This window comes from Leucoraja erinacea, chromosome 41, assembly GCF_028641065.1.
Source record: "Leucoraja erinacea ecotype New England chromosome 41, Leri_hhj_1, whole genome shotgun sequence".
Classification (NCBI taxonomy): Eukaryota; Metazoa; Chordata; class Chondrichthyes; order Rajiformes; family Rajidae; genus Leucoraja; species Leucoraja erinaceus.
In genome coordinates, this window is record NC_073417.1 from 1,608,133 (window position 1) to 1,628,552 (window position 20,420).

The window sequence follows — 20,420 nt, forward strand, 5'->3', positions numbered from 1 at the left end:
CTCAGCGGGTCAGGCAGCATCTGTGGAGAACATGAATAGGTGACTATTGAGGTCAACTTACTTTCTGAATAGCTTCAGGTGGCTGGAATGCGTTGCAAGTTGCGGTGAGGCCGAGACGAGACGCGCCACAAGAACAAAGGAGGACCCTTGGTGTGCGGGGACTGCCGTAAACGGGGGGGGGGAGGAGAGCCAAGGTGGTCCCAGCGTGGGATACTTTGTAATTGGTGCCCTTTATGTGGTGACTCTTTGCATACCTTGTGAAGAATATCACAGGTAACCAGAAAGCATCATTCAATCATTCGGAGGAGATGGGAACTGTGTTTCTTTTACCCTGTGTTACAAATGCTTGCAGGCCTTAACACAACGTACTTGATTTAAGTGTGGTCTTATACCTTATACACACATATATATATATATATATATATATATATATATATATATATATTGTCGCCTGATTGCCGTTTCAGATGTTGTCGGTAAAATGCTTTGCCGAGGTCCACCTTTTTAACTTGCTTTGTATCTCGTTTCTGCACATAGAAAATTAGCAAAGCAGGCAGTTCTTGAAAATGGGCATGACAACCTAATAGAGATGGATGTTTTTACCCCACCGTGTCACGATGGGAGTTACGGTGACGGGTACGTCATTCTGAAAAGCAAAGACAAAAAGTGATGCGAGCTGCAAACATCAAGCCAAAGGGGGAGCCAATTTCCGTCCTAATTGACGACACACTCGTGACATTTTCGGGGAAACCGAGAAACCCTGTCTCGGATTCTGTCTTCTGAAATCTCTATTCATAGCCGCATTCTCTGGCACAAGGCCACGAAACAAAATCACTTCTCTGTCAGCCGAGCAACAACTCATTTCACATTCAGACAAGAGTTACTCCAGCACTTTGTGTCCATTTAAAAAAAATAAAATCTTCCTTTGAGACTGGTTCTGGTTCCACTAGCGTACATACAGGAAATATTGGTTCGATCCTCCGGCATTGCAGGTGCCAGGGAAGCCACATTTAAAACGTCTCTAAAGGTCTGCGGAGGAACAAGAAAGACCAACCATTGATGGACACAAAATGGTGGAGTCACTAAGCAAGACGGGCAGCATCACTGGAGAGAAGGAATTGGGTGACCCATCTTCAGACTCATCCCGAAACATCGCCCATTCCTTCTCTCCAGTGATGCTGCCCATCAATAGACAATAGGTGCAGGAGTAGGCCATTCGGCCCTTCGAGCCAGCACCGCCATTCAATGTGATCATGGCTGATCACCCCCAATCAGTACCCCGTTCCTGCCTTCTCCCCATATCCCCTGACTCCGTCTGCTATTTTTAAGAGCCCTATCTAGCTCTCTCTTAAAAGCATCCAGAGAACCAGCCTCCACCGCCCTCTGAGGCAGAGAATCCCACAGACTCACCACTCTCTGTGTGAAAAAGTGTTTCCTCGTCTCCGTTCTAAATGGCTTAGCCCTTATTCTTAAACTGTGGCCCCTGATTCTGGACTCCCCCAACATCGGGAACATGTTTCCTGCCTCTAGTGTGTCCAAACCCTTAATAACATTACATGTTTCAATAAGATATCTTCTCATCCTTTTAAACTCCAGAGTGTACAAGCCCAGCCGCTCCATTCTCTCAGCATATGACAGTCCCGCCATCCCGGGAATTTACCTTCTAAACCTACACTGCACTCCCTCAATAGCAAGGATGTCCTTCCTCAAATTAGGGGACCAAAACTGCACACAATACTCCAGGTGTGGTCTCACTAGCACCCTGTACAACTGCTGAAGGACCTCTTTGCTCCTACACTCAACTCTTGTTTTGAAGGCCAACATGCCATTAGCTTTCTTCACTGCCTGCTGTACCTGTTCATTCCTGTCATTGACTGATGAACAAGGACCCCCCAGATCCCGTTGTACTTCCCCTTTTCCCAACTCGACACCTTTTAGATAATAATCTGCCTTCCTGTTTTGGCTACCAAAGTGGATAACCTCACATTTATCCACATTAAACTGCGTCTGCCATGCGTCTGCCCACTCACCCAACCTGTCCAAGTCACCCTGCATTCTCATAGCTGAGTTACTCCGGCATTTTGTGTCTACCTATGTTTTAAACCTACATGTCCTGTCTGTTCACTGACGAGTCAACTTGGATGACTGCATTCTTCAAAGCAAGATCCCCAGTGCTTTCTTTCCCCTGCATTCTCATCAGCATCGCTCGAGTTTGGAATAGTTGATGAGTTTTAGCAACGGAATGCAAATACACAGTGGACAGCATCTGCCAATCTGCAGTTCCTTCCTACACATCGCATTCAGACCAGTCCTCGTTCAAGATCGTTAAGGGCTTGGGCACGCTGGAGGCAGGAAACATGTTCCCGATGTTGGGGGAGTCCAGAAGCAGGGGCCACAGTTTAAGAAGAAGGAGTAAGCCATTTAGAACAGAGACGAGGAAACACTTTTTCTCACAGAGAGCGGTGAGTCTGTGGAATTCTCTGCCTCAGAGGGCGGTGGAGGCGGGTTCTCTGGATGCTTTCAAGAGAGAGCTAGATAGGGCTCTTAAAGATAGCAGAGTCAGGGGATATGGGGGGAAGGCAGGAACGGGGTACTGATTGGGGATGGTCAGTCATGATCACATTGAATGGTGGTGCTGGCTCGAAGGACCAAATGGCCTCCTCCTGCACCTATTGTCTATTGCAACTCCAATGGCAATCTGTGTGGACAATTCAAGCCTTTTCAATCTGATCACTAACATCAGAAATCAGAGCAGTACATTCCCATTGAGACCCTCACCCCCTTCCCCGTTCCCAGTTTCACATTGAGCGTCATGTTCATTCTTGGAGTTATTGGCTGCTAACTGGGTCACCGTGGAACGTTTCAGTCAGGATAAGTCCAAGCTTATTTAAGTTACCACCGGGCCCGACATGGTTTCTTAAAAAGCAAACATTTCTAACAATGCCGTCATTCACAGAGGATATTTTTACTGTAGTAGGCGAGGTGGCGCAGCGGTAGAGTTGCTGCCTCACAGCGCCTGAGACCCGGGTTCCATCCTGACCACGGGTGCTGTCTGTACGGAGTTTGTACGTTCTGCCCGTGACTTGCGTGGGTTTTGCCCGAGGTTTTAGTGTAGTTTAGTTTAGAGATACAGCACGGAAACAGACCCTTCGGTCCACTGAATCCTCGCCAATCAGTGATCCCCGCGCACTAACATCCGCTCGCTCCTACAGAAACATAGAAATTAGGTGCAGGAGTAGGTCCATCGGCCCTTCGAGCCTGCACCGCCATTCAATGCGATCATGGCTGATCATCCAACTCAGTATCCCATCCCTGCCTTCTCTCCATACCCCCTGATCCCTTTAGCCACAAGGGCCACATCTAACTCCCTCTTAAATATAGTCAATCAACTGGCCTCAACTACCTTCTGTGGCAGAGAATTCCACAGATTCACCACTCTCTGTGTAAAAAATGATTTTCTCATCTCGGTCCTAAAAGACTTCCCTCTTATCCTTAACCTGTGACCCCTCGTTCTGGACTTCCCCAACATCGGGAACAATCTTCCTGCATCTAGCCTGTCCAACCCTTTAAGAATTTTGTAAGTTTCTATAAGATCCCCCCCCTCAATCTTCTGAATTCTAGCGAGTACAAACCGAGTCTATCCAGTCTTTCTTCATATGAAAGTCCTGACATCCCAGGAATCAGTCTGGTGAACGTTCTCTGTACTCCCTCTATGGCAAGAATGTATTTCCTCAGATTAGGAGACCAAAACTGTACACAATACTCCAGGTGTGGTCTCACCAAGACCCTGTAATGCTGAGGCTCTACAAGGCGCTGGTCAGGCCACATTTAGAATATTGTGAGCAATTTTGGGCACCATATCTGAGGAAGGATGTGCTGGCTCTGCAGAGGGTCCAGAGGAGGTTTTCAAGAATGATCCCAGGAATGAGTAGGTTAACATGTGATGAGCGTTTGTCGGCACTGGGCCTGTACTCGCTGGAGTTTAGAAGAATGAGGGGGGACCTCATTGAAAAAGTGAATTGATTGAAAGATACAGCATGGAAATAGGCCCTTCGGCCCAGCGAGTCCATGCTGCCCATTGATGACCCGTTCGCTACTTACTTCCATGTCGCCCCATTTTTGTACCCACTCCCTACACACTAAGGGCAATTTTACTGAGGGTTAATATTCACCTGCAAACGCACACATCGTTGGGATGTGGGGGGAAACCGGAGCAACTGAAGGAAACCCACGTGGTCACAGGGAGAACGTGCAAACTCCCCACAGACAGCACCCGAGGTCAGGATCGAACCTGGGTTCGCTGGCGCTTAAGGCTTTTACTCTAGACTTTAGAGATACAGAATGGAGACAGGCTCTTCTGCCCATCGAGTCTGCGCCGACCAATGATCACCCCGTACACTATCACAATCTGTACATTAGGGATGACTTACAATGTTACTGTTATATGTTATATGTAGTTTCTGACAGGAGAGCATAGAACATAGAACAGTACATCACAGGAACAGGCCCTTCAGCCAGCAATGTCTGTGCTGAGCATGATGTCAAGACCAACTCATATCTGCCTCCATATCCATATCCCTCCATTCCCTGCATATCCACGTGCCTATCTAAACGTCTCCTAAACACCACTATCATATCTGCCTCCACTACCACCCCTGGTAGCGCGTTCCAGGCACCCACCACCCTCTGTGTAAAAAAAACTTGCCCCCGCACATCTCCTTTAACCTTTACCCCTCTCACCTTAAAGCGGCACCCTCTCACCTTTGACATTCCAACTTGCAACACCTCAAAAAAACAAACAAACACACAGATCAAGAAAAATCCTATTATCCAAATGCTGGCAGATATGTGATTTTGGGAGTGATTTCTTCATAGGTTCTGCCCCAAATATTAATATCATAGAGGCAAAGCAATTTGTGGATGGTTAATACTTGGAAATTGAAGAAAAAGTTAATTGGAAGATGAGAGTTATAACTTATAACTTACGCACCTGTAGAAATGAATATATTTGGCTCAATTCCAACCTGGTTTTACCCTGAAGCAGAGTTGAACCTAACCCTGCCCATAACATGTGTGTCAGCTTGCATCATTTTCTGCTGTTATTTCCCTATCCTGAATGTAACATTTGTTTGCATTAATGTCTCAAAGTTTGAAAAACAAAAAACCGCAGTTGAGAAATGCTTAACTTTGCTAATTTTTGCTTTTGCTTTATTGGCCGGTGGCTATTCATTTCTCGCAGCCCTGGTATTGTTAATTTGCACTCTGGACTCCAGTATTGCTTCCCAAGATGGCGCCCTGCCCAGGCGACAGTTTGCGTGCTGGCCACAGAAGCAGATCCACAAGCTCATATTACAATCGCTCGCCACTCTTAAATCTCAACTCCCACAGCAACATTTCCTACTTTGACTATGCTCTTCTTAAACTTAAACCTTGATCGGACTTTGCTGGCTTTAACTTGCACTAAACATTATTCCCTTATCATGTATCTATACACTGTGGTAGGTTAATTGTAATCGTGTATTGTCTTTCTGCTGACTGGTTAGCACGCAACAAAAGCTTGACCTCGTTACACGTGACAATAAACTAAACTGAGCTAAACTATTGTGTGGTGTACTGACTGCATGAAGATGCCACCTGCTTTCTCGTGCTTGATGCTGCCTTGCAGTCCCTCATGTATAACTGCCTTGTTGTCGTATGCTTTAACACATTGTGCTTGCTCTTAACATGATATTGAAAAAAATCTGTTGGGATTCAACTTGGGTTTCAACAGAGGTGCAGCATGGAAACGGGCCCATCGGCCTACCGAGTCCCTGAGCCTGGAGGTGTGCGTTTGTTTTCACACTTCTGTACCTCTTGCCTGATGGGAGAGGGGAGAAGAGGGAGTGGCCAGGGTGCGACTGGTCCTTGATGATGCTGCTGGCCTTGCCGAGGCAGCGTGAGGTGTAAACGTGAGAAATAGGCCCTTCAGCCCACAATGTCAATGTCTAACGCAATGCCCAGACCATCACACAAACCAACCTCCCTTCCATTGACTCCATCTACACCTCACGCTGCCTCGGCAAGGCCAGCAGCATCATCAAGGACCAGTCGCACCCTGGCCACTCCCTCTTCTCCCCTCTCCCATCAGGCAAGAGGTACAGAAGTGTGAAAACAAACGCACACCTCCAGATTCAGGAACAGTTTCTTCCCATCTGTTATCAGGCAACTGAACCACCCTACCACAACCAGAGAGCAGTGCTGAACTACTATCTACCTCATTGGTGACCCTCGGACTATCCTTGATCGGACTTTACTGGCTTTACCTTGCACTAAACATTATTCCTTTATCATGTATCTGTACACTATGGACGGCTCAATTGTAATCATGTATTGTCTTTCCGCTGACTGGATAGCACGCAACAAAAGCTTTTCACTGTACCTCGGTACACGTGACAATAAACTAAACTAAACAGAACTGAACGTCCACCAAGCCTTCTGCCTAAACAGCACAATCACTTTAAAGCACTATTAATACGACGTCCTTGCAAACTCAGTGATATGGGTAACAACTTCTGACTTCCCAGACACTGAAATAGTCTTCATGTCATCGTTTTTGGATAATGACAGGATGTCTTGAATAGAGGTGAGTCAGGAATGTTTAGTTTAGTTTAGTTCAGAGTTACAGCGCAGAAACAGGCCCTTCGGCCCACTGAGTCCGCGCCGACCAGCGATCCCCGCACACAAAAGGGCCTGTCCCACTTGGGCTACCTAATCCGCCAGTTCTGGCCAGTTTGCCCTCGACTCATAGTCGCAGCATGGTCGACACGAGGTCCTAGGAGGTCTTTGTAACTCTCCTTCATGCTCAAGAGTGGTCTCCGTGTACTTGAGGCTTCAGCTAGGTCGCGGCGTTTTTTTTCAATATGGTTAAAAAACCGCCCGCGAGTAAAAAAAGATCGCCATGGAAAAAAACAATACTTTTTTTACTCGTAGGTTTAGTCGTAGTAGGTCGGCATGTTAGTCATAGGTAATCGAGGGTAGTCGAAGGTAGTCGTAGATAGACTTCATCATAGTCAGGGTGGCAGTGTGAACTGTGAAGAGGAGATTGCAGGGTGACCTGGACAGGTTGAGTGAGTGGGCAGATGCGTGGCAGATGCAGTATAATATAGATAAATGTGAGGTTATCCACATTGGCGGCAAAAACAAGGGGGCAGATTATTATCTCAATGGGGTTAGGTTAGATAAGGGGGAGGTACAGCGAGACCTGGGCGCCCTTGTACACCGGTCACTGAAAGTTGGTCTGCAGGTACAGCAGGCAGTGAAGAAAGCTAATGGAATGTTGGCCTTCATAACTAGAGGATTTCAGTATAGGAGTAAAAAGGTTCTTCTGCAGTTGTATAGGGCTCTGGTGAGACCACATCTGGAGTATTGTGTACAGTTTTGGTCTCCTAATTTGAGGAAGGACATCCTTGTGATTGAGGCAGTGCAGCGTAGGATCACGAGATTGATCCCTGGGATGGCGGGACTGTCATATGAGGAAAGATTGAAAAGACTAGGCTTGTATTCACTGGACTTTAGAAGGATGGGGGGTCTTATAGAAACATATAATATTATAAAAGGACTGGACAAGCTAGATGCAGGAAAAATGTTCCCAATGTTGGGCGAGTCCAGAAGCAGGGGCCACAGTCTTAGAATAAAGGGGAGGTCATTTAAGACTGAGGTGAGAAAAAACGTTTTCACCCAGAGAGTTGTGAATTTATGGAATTCCCTGCCACAGAGGGCAGTGGAGGCCAAGTCACTGGATGGATTTAAGAGAGAGTTAGATAAAGCTCTAGGGGATAGTGGAGTCAAGGGATATTGGGAGAAGGCAGGCACGGGTTATTGATAGGGGACGATCAGCCATGATCAGAATGAATGGCGGTGCTGGCTCGAAGGGCCGAATGGCCTCCTGCTGCACCTATTTTCTATGTTTCTATGTAGTTGGAGGGGGGGTCAAAGGAGATCGAAGGAGGTCGTCTACACTCTCCACTGTTCGGTGTCCAATTTTCCCGAAGTTAGTCGTAGCTAGTCTTAGCTAGTCGAGGCTGGTCTTCAACATAGTGGAAGGAGGTCTTCAACATGTCATTCTTTTAAACTCTTCTAAACTCGCCAATTAGGTCGCCCAAATGTGACAGCCCCATAACACTTTTCTACACACACACTATGGAGAGTTTTTTTTACAATTTTACCAAAATAATTGACCTACAAACCTGCGTGTCTTTGGGGTGTGGGAGGAAACATGAGCACGGGGAGAATGTACAAACTCCGTCCAGACAGGGCTCGTAGTCAGGATTGAACCCAGGTCTCTGTGGCTGTGAGGCCGCAACTCTACCGCTGCGCCACCAGGCCGCCCGGTCTGCAGCTCTCCCCGATGTTTCTACTTCTCTGGGTCAAACAAATACTGATTTCTGAAGCAGCAGCTCCAGTTAAGGCCCAGAAAATGTACTTCCCTAAATGAAAGTAAGCATGCAGGTACAGCAGGCAGTGACGAAAGCCAATTGGCCTTCATAACAAGAGGAATCGAATATAGGAGCATAGAGGCCCTTCTGCAGTTGTACAGGGCCCTAGTGAGACCACACCTGGAGTATTGTGTGCAGTTTTGGTCCCCTAATTTAAGGAAGGACATTCTTGCTATTGAGGGAGTGCAGCGTAGGTTTACAAGGTTAATTCCCAGGATGGCGGGACTGTCATATGCTGAGAGAATGGAGCGGCTGGGCTTGTTGTATACTCTGGAGTTTAGAAGAATGAGAGGGTATCTCATTGAAACATATAAGATTGTTAAGGGTTTGGACACGCTAGAGGCAGGAAACATGTTCCCGATGTTGGGGGAGTCCAGAACCAGGGGCCACAGTTTAAGAAAAAAGATTAAGCCATTTAGAACGGAGATGAGGAAATACTTTTTCTCTGCCTCAGAGGGCGGTGGAGGCCGGTTCTCTGGATGCTTTTAAGAGAGAGCTAGATAGGGCTCTTAAAAATAGCGAGTCAGGGGATATGGGGAGAAGGCAGGAACGGGGTACTGATTGGGGATGATCAGCCATGATCACATTGAATGGCGGTGATGGCCTACTCCTGCGCCTATTGTCTCTTGTCTATTGTCTATTGAAACACACACACAAAATGCTGGAGTAACTCAGCGGGCCAGGCAGCATCTCTGGAGAGAAGGAATGGGTGACCTTTAGGGCCGAGACCCTTCTTCGGACCTTGAGTCAGGGGAGAGGGAAAAGAGAGGTATGGAAGGGTAAGGTGTGAAAACGAGATATCAAAAGGGTCAAGGAATATGTAGAATAGACGCTTCTTCGAGATCCTTTCCAGAGTTACACCAGCGATGTAAACCAGCACCTGCATGTTCCTACCTGCACCTGTCCTAAGAGTAGACCAGTCAGCCCATTAAAGTTAAAATAAAACACTGCTGCCTCTGGAAATCTAAACTAAAAAGAGTAATTGCTCGACGGTAGCTGTCCTCATGTGTGATCTCGAGTACAACACTGGGTTCTCAGCTCAGCTGTACGTTCCAGCCCCTAGTCTGCACAAAGCCTCGCTGTAGCACCCCTAACGCAGTGGTCTGCTCGCCTTCATGTGTCGGGGCATTTTGTACCATTTCAATAGACAATAGGTGCAGGAGGAGGCCATTCAGCCCTTCGAGCCAGCACCACCATTCAATGTGATCATGGCTGATCATCCCCAATCAGTACCCCGTTCCTGCCTTCTCCCCATATCCCACTGACTCCGCTATCTTTAAGAGCCCTATCTAATTCTCTCTTGAAAGTATCCAGAAAACCGGCCTCCACTGAGGCACAGAATTCCACAGACTCACAACTATCTGTGTGAAAAAGTGTTTCCTCGTCTCCGTTCTAAATGGCTTGCCCCTTATTCTTAAACTGTGGCCTCTGGTTCCAGAGGTTTTTACGCCTCTAGTTTCCCTCTCACCTGACTCTCAGTCTGAAGAAGGGTCTCGACCCGAAACATCACATTTAGTTTAGTTTGGTTTAGTTTAGAGATACAGCGCGGAAACAGGCCCTTCGGCCCACCGAGTCCACGCCGACCAGCGATCCCCGCACGCTAACGCCATCCTACACACACGAGGGACAATTCCACATTGATACATTGACCCCAAGCCAATTAACCTACAAACCTGTACGCCTTTGGAGTGTGGGAGGAAACGGAAGATCTCGGAGAAAACCCACGGAGGTCACGGGGAGAACGTACAAACTCCGTACCGACAGCACCCGTAGTCAGGATGACACCCGGGTCTCTGGCGTTGTGAGCAGCAACTCTACAGCTGAGACTTGCTGCCTGTCCCGCTGAGTCACTGCAGCATTTAGTCCATCTCGGTGTCAACCAAACCCTTGCAGTTCCTTCCCACACATTGAGTGTAAGACTCAGGAAGTCGTGGTGCAGCTTTGTAGGTGTTTTGTTGAGCCGCATGTGGAGTATTGCGTGCAGTTCTGGTCCCCTCCATTACAGGAAGCATGTGGGGGCTTTGGAGCCGGTGCAGAGGAGCTTAACCAGAATGATGCCTGGATTAGGAGGCATTAGGAGGGAGAGATTGAACAGACTCGGATTGTTTTCTCTGGAACGTCAGAGGTTGTGGTGAGACCCGATAGAAGTGTATAAAGTTATGAGAGGCGTAGATAGGGTAGACAGTCAAAACCTTTCTCCCAGGGTGGATAAATCAAATACTAGTGGGCGTAGATTTAAGAATCGGAATCAGAATCAGAATCACACTTTATTTGCCAAGTATGTTTTGCAACATACAAGGAATTTCAGATTCAGATTCAGATTCAGATTCATTTTTAATTGTCATTGTCAGTGTACAGTACAGAGACAACGAAATGCATTGGCCAGGTCAGTCATACAAGGTGACAGGGCCAAGGTTTAAGGGAGAGGTGTGGGTCAAGTTATTTTGACACAATGGGTGGTGGATGCCTGCAATGACCTGGTTGAGGCAGGTACAAAAGAGGATATGGGGGGATGCAGATTATGTGCAAGCAGATAAGAATTTAAGATCGACACTGCTGTGCTGGTGTAACTCAGCGGGTCAGGCAGCATCTCTGGAGAACATGGATAGGTGACGTTTCACAGAGTGCTGGAGTAACTCAGCGGCTCAGGCAGCATCTGTGGAGAACATGGATAGGTGACGTTTCACAGAGTGCTGGATGAACTCAGCGGGTCAGCCAGCATCTCTGGAGAACATGAAAAGGTGACGTTTCGGGTTGTGAAAAAGGCTGTCGGATAAGTAGAAATGAGGAGTGAAATGTAAAGCTAGAGTGAGGTACGGGGGTGACGGGGCAGGGGGAGAGGGGGATAAAAGTGAAATAAGGCACAGAGGATGGTGTGGCTGTGCTCCTGAAGCCTGCCAAATAACTTGGTAAATTGCTAACCTCGTTGAGATCGGTTCATCTCCTTTGGTAAAGCCTATTCAATGTTGCAGTCAGGTCTGTCAAAACAAAGTAATGTATTAGTTAATCAGCTCAGTTTATTGTCACGTGTACCGAGGTACAGTGAAAAGCTTTTGTTGCGTGCTAACCAGTCAGCGGAAAGACAATACATGATTACAATCAAGCCGTTCACAGTGTACAGATACATGATAAGGGAATAATGTTTAGTGCAAGGTAAAGTCTGTAAAGTCTGATCAAAGATAGTCCAGGGGTCACCAATGAGGTAGATAGTAGTTCAGCACTGCTCCCTGGTTGTGGTAGGATGGTTCAGTTGCCTGATAACAGCTGGGAAGAAACTGTCCCTGAATCTGGAGGTGTGCGTTTGTTTTCACACTTCTGTACCTCTTGCCCGATGGGAGAGGGGAGAAGAGGGAGTGGCCAGGGGTGCGACTGGTCCTTGATGATGCTGCTGGCCTTGCCGAGGCAGCGTGAGGTGTAGATGGAGTCAATGGAAGGGAGGTTGGTTTGATCACTATCAATCATTATCAGTCTCTTGCCCAGAGTAGGGGAGTCGAGATCCAGAGGACATGGGTTTAAGGTGGGGGGGGGAAACATCTCATAGGAACCTGAGGGGTACCTTTTTCACAGAAAGGTTGGTGGGTGTATGGAACGAGCTGCCGGAGGAGGTAGTTGAGGCTGGGACTATCGCAAAATTTAAGAAGCATTTGTACAGGTAGATGGGACAGGACAGGTTTAGAGGAATGTGGGCCAAACGCAGGCTAGTGGGACTAGTGTAGATGGGACATTATTGGTCAGTGCGGGCAAGGTGAGCCAAAGGGTCTATGACTGTGACTCTATGCTAAGTGTTGGTAGCTGCAGAAAGGCAGAAGGAACACAGGGAGAGATTGTGTCGGCTGGGTCTCTATTCCTTGGAGCGCAGGAGGATGAGGAGTGATTTTATAGAGGTGTGTAAAGTCATGATGAATAAATCAGCTAGATGCACAGAATCTCTTGCTCAGAGTAGGGGAATCAGGGACCAGCGGACAAAGGTTCAGGGTGAAGGGGAAAATATTCAGTTGGAATCTGCCAGAGGAGGTCGTTGAGGCTGGGACTATCCCAGCGTTTAAGAAACAGTTAGACAGGTACATGGATAGGACCAGTTTGGGGGGATATGGACCAAACGCAGGAAGCGGGGGCTAGTGTCCCATCTTGTACACTCTGGAGTTTAGAAGGATGAGAGGGAATCTTATTGAAACATACAAGATTATTAAGTTTTTGGACACGCTAGAGGCAGGAAATATGTTCCCGATGTTGGTGGAGTCCAGAACCAGGGGCCACAGTTTAAGAATAAGGGGAAAGCCATTTAGAACGGAGACGAAGAAACACTTTTTCTCACAGAGAGTTGTGAGTCTGTGGAATTCTCTGCATCAGAGGGTGGTGGAGGCAGGTTCTCTGGATGCTTTCAAGAGAGAGCTAGATAGGGCTGTTGAAGTTGGCGGAGTAGATGAGACATGTTGGTCGGCGTGGGCAAGTTGGGCCTGTTTCCACTCTGTGCCACTAATGTCGAAGGCAAAGCCTGAAGTAAAGTCCGTATTGAGTAGAGTCTTGGTCCACCCCTGCATGCCCGCTCTCGGTCTTGCAGCCTTGACGTGCGTCTGCCCGTGGTCTTTGTTGCTCTGCCTCGCGTACCCCCACCGTCGCGCCCTGCTGATTCTCCTCTCCCCAACCCCCCCCCCCACCCCTTCCTCTCTCTCCCCAGGCACTTCCTCTTCAAGACGGGAACTGGGACGACACCGCTGTTCAGCACCGCCTCCCCCGGCTACACCATGGCTTCCAGCGCCGTCTATTCACCGCCACCGCGCCCTCTGCCCAGGAACACTCTCTCGCGCAGTGCGTTCAAGTTCAAGAAAACGTCCAAGTACTGCAGCTGGAAATGCACGGCCTTGTGCGCAGTGGGCGTGTCCGTCATTCTGGCCGTGCTCCTCTCCTACTTCATAGGTAAGTGTTCAAAAACGGCGCACGGCGGCGCGGCTGCCGAGTCGCTGCCTCACAGCGCCAGAAGCCCGGGTGTTTCCATCCCGACAATGGGTGCTGGCTGTACAGAGTTTGCACGTTCTCCCCGTGACCCGCGTGCGTTTTCTCCGAGATCTTTCTCCGAGTCCAGTAAAAGCTTCTTTAGATATGTTAAGGGGATAAGAATAGCAAAGTCAAATGTGGGTCCCTTGAAGGCAGACACGGGTGAAATTATTATGGGCAACAAGGAAATGGCAGAAGAGTTGAATAGGTACTTCGGATCTGTATTCACTAAGGAAGACACAAACAATCTCCCAGATGTACTGGAGGACAGAGGATCTAAGGGGGTAGAGGAACTGAAAGAAATTTTCATTAGGCGAGAAATAGTATTGGGTAGGCTAATGGGACTGAAGGATGATAAATCCCCTGGACCTGATGGTCTGCATCCCAGGGTCCTCAGGGAGGTGGCTCTAGAAATAGTGGACGCATTGGTGATCATTTTCTAATGTTCAATAGATTCAGGATCAGTTCCTGTGGATTGGAGGATAGCTAATGTTATCCCACTTTTCAAGAAGGGAGGGAGAGAGAAAACAGGGAATTATAGACCAGTTAGCCTGACATCGGTGGTGGGGAAGATGCTGGAGTCAATTATAAAAGATGAAATAGCGACACATTTGGATAGCAGTAACAGGATCGGTCCGAGTCAGCATGGATTTACGAAGGGGTAATCATGCTTGACTAATCTTCTGGAATTTTTTGAGGATGTAACTAGGAAGATGGACAAGGGAGAGCCAGTGGATGTAGTGTACCTGGACTTTCAGAAAGCCTTTGTTAAGGTCCCACATAGGAGATTAGTTGGCAAAATTAGGGCACATGGCATTGGGCGTAGAGTGCTGACATGGATAGAGAAGTGGTTGTCAGACAGGAAACAAAGAGTATGGTCCATTTCAGAGGATGGCCTACTCCTGTACCTATTGTCTATTATTGTCTATTGTCTGTTTGTACGGAGTTTGTACGTTCTCCCCGTGACCTGTGTGGGTTTTCTCCGAGACCTCCGGTTTCCTCCCACACTCCAAAGACGTGCAGGTTTGTAGGTTAATTGGCTTGGGTTTGTTTGCTCGGTATAAGTGTAAATTGTCCTTAGTGTGTGTAGGATAGTGTTAGTGTGCAAGGATCGCAGGTCAATAGACAATAGACAATGGGTGCAGGAGTAGGCCATTCGGCCCTTCCAGCCGGCACAGCCATTCAATGTGATCATGGCTGATTATCCCCAATCAGTACCCCGTTCCTGCCTTCTCCCCATATCCCATGACTCCGCTATTTTTAAGAGCCCCATCTAGCTCTCTCTTGAAAGTATCCAGAGATCCTGCCTCCACCACCCTCTGAGGCAGAGAATGCCACAGACTCGCAACTCTCTGTGTGAAAAAGTGTTTCCTCGTCTCCGTTCTAAATGGCTTACCCCTTATTCTTAAACTGTGGCCCCTGGTTCCGGACTCCCCCAACATTGGGAACATGTTTCCTGCCTCTAGCGTGTCCAAACCTTTAATAATCTTATATGTTTCAATATCCTTCTAAACTCCAGAGTGTACGAGCCCAGCTGCTCCATTCTCTCAGCATATGACAGTCCCGCCACCCTGGGAATTAACCTTGTGAACCTACGCTGCACTCCCTCAATAGCAAGAATGTCCTTCCTCAAATTAGGGGACCAAAACTGCACACAATACTCCAGGTGTGGTCTCACTAGGGCCCTGTACAACTGCAGAAGGACCTCTTTGCTCCTAAACTCAACTCCTCTTGTTATAAAGGCCAACATGCAATTTGCTTTCTTCACTTCCTGCTGTACCTGCATGCTTACTTTAATTAACTGATGAACGAGGACCTTTTTGCTCCTATACTCGGCACGGACTCGGTGGTCCGAATGGCCTGTTTCCGCGCTGTATCTCTGAACCAAATCAAATAAACACACCCCCCCCCCCCCCCCCCCCCCCCCCCCCCTCCCATTGTAGCAGTAATGAGAGGGAAGAAATTATTTTGTTTCCAGAAGATTTGACAGTGTCTAACAGAACATCTTGCACAGGCTTGGGATGGCCAAGCCTTGATTTGGGTGGGAAGGAACTGCAGATGCTGGTTTAAACTGGATAGACACACAAAGCTTGAGCAGGGGTTCGCTTTGATGGGGTCCCTCGAGAACCCCCCTGGCTCCTTTCAAAGCTTCCTTTGTGATGAACAGCTGACAGCTCAGGTAGAAACAGGACGAAAAGATTGATTCCAAAACTTAAAAAACAAGGTCCCATCAGGATGCATTAATATTAGAGGCAGACAGGAAAGCAGTGGTGGATTTGAAACGTTACATCAAAATAAAATCAAGCTACATTTCAAATCACATCGCGAATACAGAATAAATAAATCATAGCAGGATCAAAATGTAGTTATTATTTCTGTGTTATACATTTTTAAAGCAAATATCATTTGTACCAAAAAATGATGGATTTCATCTTATATTGATCAACATGTCTCATTGTCTGTGCATGAAAGATTCAACGATGTGCTCTTCTTGTATCTCCACGCTGAATGTAATCATGCATTGTCGTTCCGCTGTCTGGTTGGTTGGCACGCAACAAAAACCTTCACTCTACCTCGATTCAAGTGACAATAACCTAACCCATAAGGACATGATATCACGGTGGCACAGTGGTAGAGTTGCTGCCTCACAGCGCCAGAGACCTCGGTTCCATCCTGATGTTCTTGTAGACTTTTGGACCCTCTCCAGAGCCAGCACTTTCTCTTTCTCTCTCTCCCTCCCTGCCTCCCTCCCTCCCTCTCTCTTCCTCCCTCCCTCCCTCCCTCTCCCTCTCCCTTGCTCTATCTGCCTCTCTCTCTCCCTCCCTCCCTCTCCACCCTCTCCCTCTCTCCCTCTCCCTCTCCCTCTCCCTCTCCCTCTCCCTCTCCAAGTTGTAACACTCCAATCAGTTGCAATGTGTAAACAGCCTGTCTGATCACCAAATCCCAGAGTTTGTCCAATTACAAGACCTCATTGACAGAGAGAATACCTTCAGGAACCCATTACCCACTCTGGCCTTTCACTCCCCAAGTGTGACACATAAATGCATGAAGAAATTAAATAGAAAAAAAGGAATTAATTCCCCCCCATGCTTGCGAGCGCAGCCCTGCTAACCAAAGCAACGAGAGTTTCTCCAAGTAATTACCCAGCTCTTTGGCTGCGGTTGGTGGAGTTAGTATTTATTTGCAAAACTTACAAAACTTACAAAATTCTTAAGGGGTTGGACAGGCTATATGCAGGAAGATTGCTCCCGATGTTGGGGAAGTCCAGGACAAGGGGTCACAGCTTAAGGATAAGGGGGAAATCCTTTAAAACCGAGATGAGAAGAGCTTTCTTCACACAGAGAGTGGTGAATCTCTGGAACTCTGTGCCACAGAGGGTAGTCGAGGCCAGTTCATTGGCTATATTTAAGAGGGAGTTAGATGTGGCCATTGTGGCTAAAGGGACCAGAGGGTATGGAGAGAAAGCAGGTACGGGATACTGAGTTGGATGATCAGCCATGATCATATTGAATGGCGGTGCAGGCTCGAAGGGCCGAATGGCCTACTCCTGCACCTAACTTCTATGTTTCTATGTTTCTATTTGGTCAAATAAGTTGTATAAAGAATTAATGAGAGAACAAAATATTATCATATTTATTTAATTGAAGTCTAGTTTAGTTTGGAGATACAGCGCGGAAACAGGCACGGATTGGCGTACACTAACACTATCCTACACTCACCAGGGACAATTTATACCGGGGTGGGCTACCTTGAATGAATGAATGAACACGTTTATTGTCATTGCACAATACTGTTCCATTTCATCTCCTCCGGTTAAAAAAATACAAACAGGACAACCATTGACACATATGTACACTTATTAGTAAAATAATAAATAAGTATTTTAAAATAATTTGGCGGCATTTATTGGAATTGCATTTTGTTTCCCCAGTGTTCTCTGTTGGAATTAAGTTCTTTTATCGCACGTGGGTAGAAACTATTTTTTAGTCTACCGGTGCGAGCCTTCAGAGACCTGAATCGCCTCCCAGAGGGTAGCAGAGTGAAAAGGTGGTTGGCAGGGTGGGATGTGTCCTGCTTGATGTTTGTGGCCCAGCGCAAGCATCGGGCCCTGTATATATCATCCAAGGAGGGCAGCTGAGCGTTTGTAATGCACTGTGCAGTTTTTATAACTCCCTGCAGCACCCTCCTCTCAGCCACAGTGCAGCTAGCAACCCACACCAGGATTCCATAGGAGAGGATACTTTCCGTGGTGCATTGGTAGGAGGACAGCAGCAGCGGCTGTGAGACGTTTGCTCTCCGCAGAGACCTCAGGAAATACAACCGCTGATGTGACTTCTTCACGAGAGTGACGGTGTTCATTTGCCATTTGAGGTCCTGGGAGATGTTTATTCCCAGGAACTTAAAGCCAGTGACTCTCTCCACCATGTCTCCTTTGATGTATAAATGAGCAGGTTCCTCTCTCCTCTTCCTCCTGAAGTCGACGACCAGTTCTTTTGTCTTTGATGGGTTGAGTACCAGGTTGTTTTTGGTACACCAGTCAGTTTTTGGACTTCATCCCTGTAGGCAGACTCATCGTTGTTGTTTATCAGTCCCACCACAGTCGTGTCGTCCGCAAACTTGATGATCCTGTTTGTACTGTGTGTTGGTGTGCAGTCATAAGTGTATATTGTATACAAGATGGGACTCAGCACACAACCTTATGGCGCTCCTGTGCTGAGCGTCAGGACTGGGGAGTCATTGGACCCCATCCTGACAGTCTGTGGGCGATCTGTTAGAAAGACTTGTTCTGCATAGGGGCCGGGAAGCACGTGTGTGAGTGGATGGCGGGCCACATCTATCACGTGTACATATGGATCCCGCCCCGGATGGCTGGCATCAAATCACGTGTTCACATGGATCCCGCCCCTTCGAGGATGCCACCCGGAGCACTGGCCCCTAGTTACGGACGCTCGCCAACATGGCGTCCCTAGTTATGGGCGCTCGCCAACATGGCGTCCCCAATTACGGACGCTCACCAACATGGCGTCCCTAGTTACGGACGCTCGTCAACATGGCGTCCCTAGTTACGTACGCTCGCCAACATGCGTCCCTAGTTAAAGGTGCTCGCCAACATGCGTCCCTAATTAAAGGTGCTCGCCAACATGCGTCCCTAGTTACGGGTGCTCGCCAACATGGCGTCCCTAGTTACGGGTGCTCGCCAACGTGCGTCCCTAGTTACGGGTGCTCGCCAACATGCGTCCCTAGTTACGGGCGCTCGCCAACATGCGTCCCTAGTTACGGGTGCTCACCAACATGGCGTCCTTAGTTACGGGTGCTCACCAACATGGCGTCCCTAGTTACGGGTGCTCACCAACATGGCATCCCTAGTTACGGGTGCTCACCAACATGGCGTCCCTAGTTACGGGTGCTCGCCAACATGGCGTCCCTAGTTAGTTACGGGCGCTCGCCAACGTGCGTCCCTAGTTACGGGTGCTCACCAACATGCGTCCCTAGTTACGGGCGCTCGCCAACATGGCGCACCTACGGACCATTGCCTTGGCTCTGCCCTGAGGATGGTGGCTCAAATACTCACACTCACTCGTCCCCAGCCTATTGACAACCCCGATCCTGACAGTGAAGCCCAGCGGCCGTGCCAGCGGCTTTGCGCAAGATGCGGTATAGCCAGCGCTCGGCGCTGTTCGGTGGTGACTCGGTAGGTGGCTCCCCCATTGTGACCGCCAGTGCAGGCCTCCTTGAAATCTGCGGGCCGGATGATTATTGAAAATAAATAGACAATAGACAATTGGCAATAGGCAACAGACAAATATGCCTACGGGCCGGATGACTTTGAGGTAGGGGCTGCATTCGACCCGGGGGCCGTAGGTTGCCGACCCCTGATCTACACCAAGCCAATGAACCTACCAACCCGTACGTCTTCGGAATGTGAGATGAAACTGAAGATCTGGGAAAAATGAATGAATGAACGAATGAACAGGTCTATTGGCCAAGTATTCACATATAAGGAATTTGCCTTGGTGCCCTGCCCGCAAGTGACAACATGACATACAGTGACAGTTAGGAATGACACATAAAACATGAAACATTAACAACCCCACGCGGGTCACGGGGAGAACGTACAAACTCCGTAAAGACAGCACCCGTAGGCAGGATCGGATGCAGGGCCTGTTTCCAAAGCTGAATATCCAAACTAAACTAAGCTGAAGTTTAAAAAAAAGGTGCAGGACATGATCTAATTTCTATGCAAGAGAATAAACACAAGGTGATCTGTTTTGCCATGAAGTGTAATCAGAGACACAGATGTCAATGCCACTGAGAATGTCAGGGTAAGCCCAGCATGGACACATTTACAAAATGCAAATTGCCCCGATGCGTGGCATGGTCTCTTTACAGATAATAATTGGTTTGATGTCGAGCGTTTCACTTGTTAATGGTCAGGTTCAGCTGGGTTATGTTCACGGGCGAATCAAATGATGTTCTTATGCTAATACCCAGCTATTTTGCAAAAGCCAAACATGGCAAATGTTTTTCATAAATCTGGGGAAGGCGAGGCTCTGTAGATGTGGGTTGTGTTGGACAGAGCGTTGAGGCGAATGGTCACACTCGCAGAGAGAAATGGCCAAGTCTCAAGGACACGTTGGGAAAAGGGGAAGTACAACGGGATCTGGGGGTCCTTGTACATCAGTCTATGGAAGTAAGCATGCAGGTACAGCAGGCAGTGAAGAAAGCGAATGGCATGTTGGCTTTTATAACACGAGGAGTTGAATATAGGAGCAAAGAGGTCCTTCTGCAGTTGTACAGAGCCCTAGTGAGACCACACCTGGAGTATTGTGTGCAATTTTGGTCCCTTAATTTGAGGAAGGACATTCTTGCTATTGAGTAGGTTTACAAGGTTAATTCCCGGGATGGCGGGACTGTAATTTGCTGAGAGAATGGAGCAGCTGGGCTTGTACA

The 20,420-nt window shown here is 48.0% G+C and overlaps 1 protein-coding gene across 1 annotated transcript in view; it reads left to right on the plus strand.

Annotated features, from left to right (window-relative positions):
- Window positions 1-20,420, plus strand: part of LOC129714803 (teneurin-3-like) — a 282,436-nt gene that overhangs the window by 69,787 nt on the left and 192,229 nt on the right. Inside the window, 2 exon segments of the mRNA XM_055664649.1 lie at window positions 538-636; window positions 13,153-13,391. Of these exon segments, the coding sequence (XP_055520624.1) occupies window positions 538-636; window positions 13,153-13,391 (338 nt within the window).